At 42.7% G+C, this 13,061-nt stretch overlaps 1 protein-coding gene across 1 annotated transcript; it reads left to right on the top strand.

The window, feature by feature from the left end:
• The first annotated feature begins 4,882 nt into the window (after positions 1-4,882).
• Positions 4,883-12,151, top strand: LOC149984155 (uncharacterized). The gene is made up of 4 exons (XM_090233122.1): positions 4,883-9,269; positions 9,598-9,821; positions 10,199-10,288; positions 10,584-12,151. Exons 1-4 carry the CDS (start codon positions 4,900-4,902, stop codon positions 10,694-10,696), a joined length of 4,797 nt encoding a protein of 1,598 aa, XP_090089248.1. The 5' UTR covers positions 4,883-4,899; the 3' UTR covers positions 10,697-12,151.
• Positions 12,152-13,061: the final 910 nt, after the last annotated feature.

Below are 13,061 nucleotides of genomic sequence, written 5' to 3'. Positions count from 1 at the left end.
GAAGTAGAATGATTTTTATGTGGATTAAATGTGCAGTCTAATGAGGGTCGTTGTCAACATATATAGCCTATGATAGGAATATAAATGGAAAAATATATTAATATCAAAGTACATTCCCCAGATCCTGGTGGTAGGTAGGGGTAGGTCTACTACATATAATCTGCTATTATGCCTATTGATTATATTCTGCCATTACTATCAAATCAGTCCTACTTTCAAAGTGAACAACAACATTTGAACAATCAACAAATACCGACTGACAATGTAACAAAGCATCTCTTTATGCTTATTTTAAAAGGCCGCCACTACCAAAAGTTAGGCTGATTATCTATTCTTACAGCATATCTGACGCCAAGGCTTTACTTACCTTCGTTGCCTCACGCGCAAGTGGCATTTCGCGCCAAACAGCAACACAGCTGGTGGTGGCAGCAGCATCAGCACCGCACAGACCACAGCGTCCAGTTTCGCTACAAAATAAATGGCTAACTAGCTAACTTTAGCTAGTTACTTTGTTTTGAATCTGTAAAAGTTTTCTCTGGTAAGTCATCAAATAAGTGTCGGGTTGTGAAAACGCTATTATTGTAGGTAGCCACTTGTATTTTACAAACTATACACATCTACAATATTACGAGCTAGCTAGTTTGGTTGGTAGGGTAACTTAAAGTTTGCTAGTTAGCTAGCTAAGCTTGCTAGCTATTATTTTCAAAAAGTTGTCAGGGATGTCAATAATGACATTATCTGAATCCATCTAAAACGGCCCTTCAATTTTGTATATATTTAGATTTTGAACCAATACAAAGCAGGGACTTTTGTTCAATAATACAATGATGTGTTTGTGGTGGCAGCCAATTCATATGGTTTTTTATTAAATACAGAAGGTACAGTCGTGGCCAAAAGTTTTGAGAATGACACAAATATAAATTTTCACAAATTCTGCTGCCTCAGTTTGTATGATGGCAATTTGCTTATACTCCAGAGTGTTCTGAAGAGTGATCAGATGAATTGCAAAGTCCCTCTTTGCCATGCAAATGAACTGAATCCCCCAAAAACATTTCCACTGCATTTCAGCCCTGCCACAAACGGACCAGCTGACATCATGTCAGTGATTCTCTCGTTAACACAGGTGTGGGTATTGACGAGGACAAGGCTGGAGATCACTCTGTCACGCTGATTGAGTTTCAATAACAGACTGGAAGCTTCAAAAGGAGGGTGGTGCTTGGAATCATTGTTCTTCCTCTGTCAACCATGGTTACCTGCAAGGAAACACGTGCCGTCATCATTGCTTTGCACTAAAAAGGCTTCACAGGCAAGGATATTGCTGCCAGTAAGATTGCACCTAAATCAACCATTTATCGGATCATCAAGAACTTCAAGGAGAGCGGTTCAATTGTTGTGAAGAAGGCTTCAGGGTGCCCAAGAAAGTCCAGCAAGCGCCAGGACCATTTCCTAAAGTTGATTCAGCTGCGGGATCAGGGCACCACCAGTACAGAGCTTGCTCAGTAATGGCAGCAGGCAGGTGTGAGTGCATCTGCATGCACAGTGAGGCGAAGACTTTGAGGATGGCCTGGTGTCAAGAAGGGCAGCAAAGAAGCCACTTCTCTCCAGGAAAAACATCAGGGACAGACTGATATTCTGCAAAAGGTACAGAGATTGGATTGCTGAGGACTGGGGTAAAATCATTTTCTCTGATGAATCCCCTTTCCGATTGTTTGGGGCATCCGGAAAAAGCTTGTCCGGAGAAGACAAAGTGAGCGCTACCATCAGTCCTGTCATGCCAACAGTAAAGCATCCTGAGACCATTCGTGTGTGGGGTTGCTTCTCAGCCAAGGGAGTGGGCTCACTCACAATTTTGTCTAAGAGCACAGCCATGAATAAAGAATGGTACCAACACATCCTCCGAGAGCAACTTCTCCCAACCATCCAGGAACAGTTTGGTGGCGAACAATGCCTTTTCCAGCATGATGGAGCTCCTTGCCATAAGGCAAAAGTGAAAACTAAGTGGCTCGGGGAACAAAACATACATTTTTTTTAACCAACAAATTCTGACAAACTCCAAGCATTGATTATGCAAGAATGGGCTGCCATCAGTCAGAATGTGGCCCAGAAGTTAATTGACAGCATGCCAGGGTGGATTGCAGAGGTCTTGAAATAGAAGTGTCAACACTGCAAATATTGACTCTTTGCATCAACTTCATGTAATTGTCAATAAAAGCCTTTGACACTTATGAAATGCTTGTAATTATACTTCAGTATTCCATAGTAACATCTAATAAAAATATCTAAAGACACTGAATCAGCCAACTTTGTGGAAATTTATATTTGTGTCATTCTCAAAACATTTGGCCACGACTGTACAATAGCAAATGGAAATGAGTGATGGGCATTCCGAGTCTTTTCGGTGAGCCGGCTCCTTTGTCTCCCAAACAGCTCTTCGTTGAAAATGGTTAAAATCGAACTAGAACCATGAACAAGTTGCAAATCTCTAATGTAAATACCATTATGTCAGATCATGAAATTCAAATGCAATTTTACCTGGCCAAATTATTAGATGGTCAGCTATTGTTTATGTGTGGACCAGATTGACGCGCTTTCCACACAATTTATTGTTTCTGAAGTGAGGATAATTATTTTGTAACTTAGTTGCAGAAAAATGTTGTTTTGAGCTCAAAAAGTAGTAGCACTATGCAAATCAGGGAGCCAAATTAACGCCTCTTTCACCGATGCGATTCGGTTCCCGACATTCACCAAAATGATCCGTTCAAATAGAGCAGTTTGTTCACGAAAGACTCATCACTAATGGAAATCAGACACATACAATTTACATTGGTTACATATTCAAACCGTTTCTCACCTGCTGTAATGTTATGTAAACATATATTATGTTTATGGACCGTTTGTTTATTCAGTGCTACAGTATTAAATCCAGTAACTGATGATTATATATTTTGCTTTGAAGGTTTTTGCTGAAGTACCTTTCATCTGTTAAGATTTGGTTTCACTGAAAGGTGAGTCATAGGAATAAACTACTGCTTTGATGTATTTTCAGGGTGCAAAGCTCCATTTTCAGCAGTTGGTTGTAAATGCTGAAAGAAGTATACAGTTGAAGTCGGAAGTTTACATACGCTTAGGTTGGACTCATTAAAACTCGTTTTTCAACCACTCCACAAATTTCTTGTTAACAAACAATAGTTTTGGCAAGTCGGTTAGGACATCTACTTTGTGCATGACACAAGTAATTTTTCCAACAATTGTTTATAGACAGATTCCAGTGGGTCAGAAGTTTACATACACAAAGTTGATGTGCCTTTAAACAGCTTGGACAATTCTAGAAAATGATGTCATGGCTTTAGAAGCTTTTGATATGCTAATTTACATCATTTGAGTCAATTGGAGGTGTACCTATGGATGTATTTCAAGGCATACCTTCAAACTCAGTGCCTCTTTGCTTGACATTTTGGGAAAATCTAAAGAAATCAGCCAAGACCTCCACAAGTCTGGTTCATCCTTGGGAGCAATTTCCAAACGCCTGAAGGTACCATGTTCATCTGTACAAACAATAGTACGCAAGTATAAACACCACGAAACCACTCAGCCATCATACCGCTCAGGAAGGAGACACGTTCTGTCTCCTAGAGATGAAGGTACTTTGGTGAGAAAAGTGCAAATCAATCACAGAACAACAGCAAAGGACCTTGTGAAGATGCTGGAGGAAACAGGTACACAAGTATCTAGATCCACAGTAAAACAAATCCTATATTGACAACCTGAAAGGCCGCTCATCAAGGAAGAAGCCACTGTTCCAAAACCGCCATAAAAAAAGCCAGATTACGGTTTGCAACTGCACATGGGGACAAAGATCACACTTTTTGGAGAAATGTCCTCTGGTTTGATGAAACAAAAATAGAACTGTTTGACCATAATGACCATTGTTATGTTTGGAGGAAAAAGGGGGAGGCTTGCAAGCTGAAGAACACATCCCAACCGTGGGGGTGGCAGCATCATGTTGTAGGGGTGGTTTGCTGCAGGAGGGACTGGAGCACTTCACAAAATAGATGGCATCATGAGAACGGAAAATTATGTGGATATATTGAAGCAACATCTCAAGACATCAGTCAGGAAGTTAAAGCTTGGTCGCAAATGGGTCTTCCAAATGGACAATGACCCCAAGCATACTTACAAAGTTGTGACAAAATGGCTTAAGGAAAACAAAGTCAAGGTATTGGAGTGGCCATCACAAAGCCCTGACCTCAACCCTATAGACAATTTGTAGGCAGAACTGAAAACGTGTGTGCGAGCAAGGAGGCCTACAAACCTGACTCAGTTACACCAGCTCTGTCAGGAGAATGGATCAAAATTCAAAACTTTTCCCGAAAAGTTTGACTCAAGTTAAACAATTTAAAGGCAATGCTACCAAATAGTAATTGCGTGTAGAACTTCTCACCCACTGGGAATTTGATGAAAGAAATTAAAGCTGAAATAAATCACTCTCCTATTATTCTATTATTTTACTAGAATTAAATGTCAGGAATTGTGAAAAACTGAGTTTAAATGTATTTGGCTAAGGTGTATGTGAACTTCCGACTTCAGCTGTACAGTTACTATCAAATCATACAGTAATGCTGTATTCCATTTAGCTGGCCAAATGTATTGCACTTGCCATAAGCCTATATGTAAATTATCAACCATATTGAAATAAGAAGCTACAAAAGATTTCCTTTGCTTTTAATTCTGTAATCATTAGCTCATCAGTCTATAAGTGTGTTTCTCAAATGAATTGCATCTTTGATATGCCATACACACTTTATAAACAACATATCTTACTCAATGTGTTCTCTCTGAAATAAATATAGGTTGAAAGTAAATCTGTCTTTGTTTTAGGTGTAGTGGATAAAAAAAGGAATGGATCAACACACACAAGATGTCTGTTTTCCCATTGAGGAAGATACCGCTCCATTGTCTCCTAAACGACTAAGGACAGATTGCACAATAACAAACAAACACAGTTGCAAAACCCATTTCAAATTCCCAGAACCATTGAGTTTCCGGAACAACGATGGTGTCACATCACTGCAGAATAGGCCTATTCTTCAGGAGGACAAAACACATAGAGTTGAATCTGACCATGAATATCTCAAATACACAGTGACAGGATTTCATTGTGAAGAAATGGGAAAAGAGGAGAGTACAGCTCTCGGAGATAATCAGACATGCGCAGGTTCATGTGTAATCAGTCCTCACAGTACAGATGGAGACTCTCAAGGTCTATGTCAAGGGCTAGATGAGCAACATGATCCACTTAGTGAAACAGGCACCTCTTCTTACAGCTTTCACTCTAGAAATGAAGCAGGGTGTGTGTCAGCAAAGTCTCACTCTTCTGATGACAGAACAACTGATACATCCTCAAGTCATGATTTCAATCAGCCTGGGAAATCACTCAAATGCAGTCTCACCGGTACTAGTCCCTCAGCAGATGAAGAAGCAGTGACTGAACAAAATGGTGAAAGCCGCCTCCCAGGAACCGACCACAGCTCAAGTGTGAGTGACGGTACTGAAGAATCTGATTACACCTGTGAAAGCCTTGCTCTGAATTCAGCCATTTACAGTATAGGCTTCATCAAAGGATCTACTGAAGGTGAAAATAATCACCAGATTCAGAATGAGGATAAACATGGATTCAATCAAAGTATCTGCTGTGAGAAAGAGGCCAGGCGTTACCCATTACCCAGTGATTACAGAGAGGGCTGCGAGTCATCTGGCTCTCATGCTGAAACTGAACCTTTTGGGAACTTTACAGGAGTGAAAAAAAATGAGGGAAATGTAGCCAGAGAAAATGCAGATGTCTGCGATAGAGAAGCAAAAGCCCAAGTTAACAAGGAGTACTTCAGGCATAATGACAGCTCTGCTGCAGCTGAGACAGTAGTTGAATATGTAGATGGCTCCGTTGTCACTTGTTGTACGGTATTAGACAGACCTGTACTGAGTGATGGGGCTGAGATCAATATGGGTCTTAAGCATGAGGATCTCCGTGAACAAACATTAGGGCACGCTGTTGGCACTGTGACAGTTGAAACTTTGTGTGAACTGGGTGTTGATCACAACACAACACAGAAACTGTCGGTTTCAACACACCTCAGTCAAAAGCCAGCTGATGTTAATCGCAACAAGATAGCAAGTGTAACTGATCATTCAGTTTTCTCTGACATCAACGGAGTGGCTCTAGAAACGATGTCTCCTCTCCACCCACCACAACCAGAATATACCACGTCTCCTCTCCACCCACCACAACCAGAATATACCACGTCTCCTCTCCACCCACCACAACCAGAATATACCACGTCTCCTCTCCACCCACCACAACCAGAATATACCACGTCTCCTCTCCACCCACCACAACCAGAATATACCACGCCTCCTCTCCACCCACCACAATCAGAATATACCACGCCTCCTCTCTACCCACCACAACCAGAATATACCACTTCTCCTCTCCACCCATCACAACCAGAATATACCACTTCTCCTCTCCACCCACCACAACCAGAATATACCACGTCTCCTCTCCACCCACCACAACCAGAATATACTATGTCTCCTCTCCATCCACCACAACCAGAATATACCACGTCTCCTCTCCACCCACCACAACCAGAATATACCACGTCTCCTCTCCACCCACCACAACCAGAATATACCACGTTTCCTCTCCACCCACCACAACCAGAATATACCACTTCTCCTCTCCACCCACCACAACCAGAATATACCACGCCTCCTCTCCACCCACCACAACCAGAATATACCACGCCTCCTCTCCACCCACCACAACCAGAATATACCACATCTCCTCTCCACCCACCACAATCAGAATATACCACGTCTCCTCTCCACCCACCACAACCAGAATATACCACGTCTCCTCTCCACCCACCACAACCAGAATATACCACGTCTCCTCTCCACCCACCACAACCAGAATATACCACGTCTCCTCTCCACCCACCACAACCAGAATATACCACGTCTCCTCTCCACCCACCACAACCAGAATATACCACGTCTCCTCTCCACCCACCACAACCAGAATATACCACGCCTCCTCTCCACCCACCACAACCAGAATATACCACGTCTCCTCTCCACCCACCACAACCAGAATATACCACGTCTCCTCTCCACCCACCACAACCAGAATATACCACGTCTCCTCTCCACCCACCACAACCAGAATATACCACGCCTTCTCTCCATCCACCACAACCAGAATATACTATGTCTCCTCTCCACCCACCACAACCAGAATATACCACGTCTCCTCTCCACCCATCACAACCAGAATATACTATGTCTCCTCTCCACCCACCACAACCAGAATATACCACGTCTCCTCTCCACCCACCACAACCAGAATATACCACTTCTCCTCTCCACCCATCACAACCAGAATATACCACGTCTCCTCTCCACCCACCACAACCAGAATATACCACGTCTCCTCTCCACCCACCACAACCAGAATATACCACGCCTCCTCTCCACCCACCACAACCAGAATATACCACGTCTCCTCTCCACCCACCACAACCAGAATATACCACATCTCCTCTCCACCCACCACAATCAGAATATACTATGTCTCCTCTCCACCCACCACAACCAGAATATACCACGCCTCCTCTCCACCCACCACAACCAGAATATACCACGCCTCCTCTCCACCCACCACAACCAGAATATACCACGTCTCCTCTCCACCCACCACAACCAGAATATACCACGTCTCCTCTCCACCCACCACAACCAGAATATACCACGTCTCCTCTCCACCCACCACAACCAGAATATACCACGTCTCCTCTCCACCCACCACAACCAGAAGATTTCCTCTTGAGGACTGCTGAATATGTCAGGAATGCTACTTTGGAGCTCTCTTTATATTTTGATGCTCAAAATGGAACCCAACTCAAAGGTGAATATGAAGACACCTGTCAGTTATTGGTGGAACAGTGCAGCTGCACAACGGAGGAACATGACACAAGCAGCCAGGGGATCCATCATTGGGAGCCACTTCTCAGCAGCACTCCTGGCCATGAAGAGAGTTATGATGCTGAAGAGGGAAGCAAAGTAAGTTCTGACTCAGCAAAACACCTTTGTGAGGAATGGGACCCAGCTGGCCAGGTTTCTACCATTAAAGACTATCTAAAGACACTTGAGACTGTTAGTTTTCCATCTGAGTACGCAGTTCTGGATGGGATAATGGAGGAAAACGGTGACAGTGTTACAGAAACTGACCTGCATGTCGATTCAGTGAACCAGGAACTTGGAATGATACCTCGATGTGACATGCTAAGCACAGGGGTCATAGGTGCGATGACTGGTGAGTGGATCAACAACTCGCCCAAAATTGCCAACCTACCAATACTCCACCTTCCTGCAGAAGCTACACCTGGAACTGTTCTCTTGCAGGCTGCCAAGGAGGATCCAGCAGTTGATCACACCGACGGAACTGAAGCACTACTCAAGATTGAAAACAATCATGTGGTCCCTTTCACCTCAGTACCCAACGATGCTGTCGTCCCAGGATCAGATTCTAACCCAGAGGATGACACAGTACGGGACCGAGAGGAGGACCGATCAGTCTCAGTCATGCCATCTGCGGCACACATTCTCTCTGACTGTGTGCCAGCTGGGTTTGACACATTTGAAAAGATCCAGCTCTGTCCCCTTGACACCAATGGCCTGGAGCACAGCCCTCTCCTCAGCAGCTCGCCCAGTCGAACGTTTAAAACGGAGTTCCAACACCACAGTGCTGGTGGCACTATGCACTCAGGAGAGAGTGATGAAGAGGACATAGCAGAGGAAGAAGAGGACCAGTGCCAAGAAGAAGCTGAGAAGGGATTTTTTCACTGTGAAAACACCAAGTTTAATGAAGTTCCTGTCCCTGACTTTATCTCACCCCAAATCTCTCCATCATTGAGTCCAGAAATGCCTTGCCAGTCTTCTATTCTTTTCTGTGAAACTTCCCAGTTTGATTCTCCCCCTCAGGCAAAACTCCCAACTCTCACCTCTGACAAAAACATCCATCCGGTCTCTGAAACCCATGACTTCCCAGAGTTTGAAATAAAGGAGAGGTTCGACATGGTCATGGAAGAGCTCAGTTTGTATTTCGAGATCAGTGACGAGGCAGGTTATCAATCATCCAAAAGAGCAACGTCTGAACAGTGCAGCGTTAGGGACCCTGGAGCTGAGGAGGACAACACTGATTTAATGACGTGAGTGTTTCTATTGTTTTTATTATGGTTACTGTGTGACTAACTCATTTCCCTTTGGGGATTAAAGGGATACTTTTGGATTTTGGCAATTAAGCTTCTTATGTACTTCCCCAGAGTCAGGTGAACTCCAGGATACCATTTTTATGTATCTGCATCCAGTATGAAGAAAGTTAGAGGTAGTTTTGCAAGCCAATTCTAACTAGTGTTAGCACAAAGACCGGAAGTCTTCGGGATCAGCTAGCATTGGCACACGAAACAACCTCCTTATGAACTTCCTTCATATCCCAAACTATCCCTTTAATAAAGTATTATCGCTCTCATCTCCTAGACGGAGCAGTAGTGACCGTCCAAGCAGCCAGTTTGCAGTGGAAGACGAACCACGTGGAGGCACATCAATGGGAGATGGTGACCACGGTCTGAAAACATATCAAGCAGAACCAGAAACTACATGTACCACTGGGGGCCTTGACTGCGAGCAGGAGGTGCCTCTTGAATGCTGTCATCACAGCACAGAAGGAGAGGACTCCATGTACTCTTCAGTCAAGCACAAAGGTTGGTGTGATTCGACATTGAACAAAAGGCCTTGGTCTGATACTTCACTCTCTAGATAAATGTCTTGCATAAAGATGTCTCAGAAAACAAGTTTTTTGATGTAACCCTAACAAGAATGTTAACTGAGTAGTTTGTATTTTTATTTTTATTGCATCAATCCGACACCTATCGGATGGTGTTTTTTTTCTTTCTTGTTGTCAATTTGCAGACTATCAATACACATTCCAAAATTATATGCAACAATAGAATTAAAACACAGCCATAGAAAAAACTGTTTTGTTGTTGTTGTTGTTGTGGGGACAGTGATAGCTTATCAAAACATGAACAGAGTAATCCTGCCTTAACATGACGGTATTATTATTGGATTGTGTCGACAGATCACTCCAGGGGGCAAGGAGCAGATGAGAAATGCAAGCTGTGGTCTCCTGCGTTCATGTTTCTCCCATGCCTGGACCAGTTAAACCAAAGTGGGTTACACATTCCCACTCTGAGGGGAGTATTTTGTTAAAAATCAGCAGGTTGTAAAAGGTTTTAGTTGAAGTAAGGCGTTTCAGTAATTGGAGATATTTATTTATTCACTGAGTCCTTTTACAGCTCTTGGAGCATCATGCTATCGACAGCAGCTCTCTAACATATCTGGCCTGTTAATTGGAGGCCTAGATATTGTACACTACACTGTACTGTATGCAGCAGGTGGTAGTCTTTTCACACACATAAGTACAGTACTAAATAATGTATTTATTCTTGTCTCCTTGCCCCCAGGAAAGCCTGAGCAACCAAAAAGATTGGAGCCTCTGAAAACATGCACACGTCCCATCAGGGTTGGACTCTCCAAGAAGGCTAAGACTAAACAACTTCACCCCTACTCCAAGTGAGCACTTGATGAAATGTATTTAGCTGGATATGTTACCTTATTTTATTTTAACTTCATTTACACAGGGAAGTTCACCTTGACTTTTTCCACATTTTGTTACGTTACAGCTTTATTCTAAAATTGATTAAATTGTTATTTTGCCCTCATCAATCTACACAAACTGCTCCATAATGACAAAGCAAAAACAGGTTTTTAGAAATTTTTGGAAATGTATAAAAAAAAAAAAAACGGAAACAGTACATTTACATAAGGATTCAGACCCTTTACTCAGTACTTTGTTGAACCATCGATTACGGTGATTACAGCCTCAAGTCTTCTTGGATATGACGCTACAAGCTTGGCACACCTGTATTTTGAGAGATTCTCCCATTCTTCTCTGCAGATCCTCTCAAGCTCTGTCAGTTTGGATGGGGAGTGTCGCTGCACAGCTATTTTCAGGTCTCCAGATATGTATGATTGGGTTCAAGTCTGGGCTCTGGCTGGGCCACTCAAGGACATTCAGAGACTTGCCCTGAAGCCACTCCTGCGTTGTCTTGGCTGTGTGCTTAGGGTTGTTGTCCTGTTGTTGTCCTTCCTCCAGAAGGGACGCTTGGCATTCAGGCCAAAGAGTTCAATCTTAGTTTCATCAGACCAGAGAATCTTGTTTCTCATGGTCTGAGAGTTCTTTAGGTGCCTTTTGGCAAACTCCAAGCGGGCTGTCATGTGCCTTTTACCGAGGAGTGGCTTCCGTCTGGCCACTCTACCATAAAGGCCTGATTGGTGGAGTGCTGCAGAGATGGTTGTCTTTCTGGAAGGTTTTCCCATCTCCACAGAGGAACTCTGGAGCTCTGTCCGAGTGACCTTCGGGTTCTTGGTCAGCTCCCTGACCAAGGCCCTTCTCCCCGATTGCTCAGTTTGGCCGGGCGGCCAGCTCTAGGAAGAGTCTTGTTGGTTCCAAACTTTTTCAATTTAAGAATGATGGAGGCAACTGTGTTCTTGGGGACCTTCAATGCTGCAGACATTTTTTGGTACCCTTCCCCAGATCTGTGCCTCGACACAATCCTGTCTCGGAACCTCTACGGACAATCCCTTCGACTTCATGGCTTGGTTTTTGCTCTGACATGCACTGTCAACTGTCCAATCAATTTAATTTACCACAGGTGGACTCAAAGTTGTAGAAACATCTCGATGATGATCAATGGAAACAGGATGTACCTGAGCTCTCATAGCAAAGGGTCTGAATACTTATGTAAAGAAGGTATTTTTGTTTTACATTTTTAATACATTTGCAAAAATGTATAAAACCCTGTTTTTGCTTTGTCATAATGGTATATTGTGTGTAGATTGATGGGGAACATTTTTTGTTTAATCCATTTTAGAATAAACGTAACAAAATGTAGAAAAAGTCAAGGGGTCTGAATACTTTCCGAATCCACTGTATGTACTATCTTATGAATAATATGTTACCGTGTTCTAATTATTTCAATTTTCGGAGTATTTATTGATGGAAGTTATGTATTTCATATTGTTTTGCAAATGTACATTTGAATGGCCTTGCTACATTATTGTGGGAGGTTTGGAGATGTTGAAAAAACTTGTTCACCAGAGGATACATATGGTATACTTGATATATCGAGATACTTGATATATCCCTAGGCTAAACTCTTCTCTCTTACATACTTATTATCATTATCACACACTGACTTCTCATTCTGTTAACACTACCTTATGAACAAGTAAATAATTTAGAAAACAAGCCAGTCTCCAATAAATGTGTCAATTTGTCAGTTTTTCTATAAAGCTCCACAGACTCCACTAAAATCCTGATTTAGTATAATTTCCCTGGGACAGTCTGGGACAGGTCCCCCAGGTGATGAGAGTGACAATGAAATATGTATTTGCGGAAATGTAATGGTGGGGATGATAATAGTCTAGTATACCAAGAGAGACTGTGCGTAGCTTTACAAAATAAGGCTGATATTAAATATTTCAACTTTTGTTGCTAAATCCATAATTTTTAATCATGATCAGACTAAACCGTCAGGGTACTGAACACGGGTGGACAAACTGGTGGATGTGACAAACTAAAACCCACAAATTCTGACAAACTCCCAAGCATTGATTATGCAAGAATGGGCTGCCATCAGTCAGGATGTGGCCCAGAAGTTCATTGACAACATGCCAGGGCGGATTGCAGAGGTCTTGAAAAAGAAGGGTCAACACTGCAAATATTGACTCTTTGCATCAACTTCATGTAATTGTCATAAAAGCCTTTGACACTTTTGAAATGCTTTTGTAATTATACTTCAGTATTCCATAGTAACATTGACAAAAATATCTGAAGACACTGAATGAAGCAGCAAACTTTTTCAGTTTTCTAATGCTTT

Source organism: Oncorhynchus mykiss, chromosome 4 (genome assembly GCF_057628025.1).
Source record: "Oncorhynchus mykiss isolate SJ-2025 chromosome 4, ASM5762802v1, whole genome shotgun sequence".
In the NCBI taxonomy this organism is placed as follows: domain Eukaryota; kingdom Metazoa; phylum Chordata; class Actinopteri; order Salmoniformes; family Salmonidae; genus Oncorhynchus; species Oncorhynchus mykiss.
This window is presented reverse-complemented; position numbering and strand designations above follow the sequence as displayed.

Bases quoted from the DNA above. Each gene is read 5' to 3' on its own strand.
- LOC149984155 (XM_090233122.1), top strand. From the start codon at position 4,900: ATGGATCAACACACACAAGATGTCTGTTTTCCCATTGAGGAAGATACC. The intron at 9,270-9,597 runs GTGAGTGTTTCT...CTCATCTCCTAG, and splicing joins GACAACACTGATTTAATGAC to ACGGAGCAGTAGTGACCGTC. The intron at 9,822-10,198 runs GTTGGTGTGATT...TTGTGTCGACAG, and splicing joins CTCTTCAGTCAAGCACAAAG to ATCACTCCAGGGGGCAAGGA.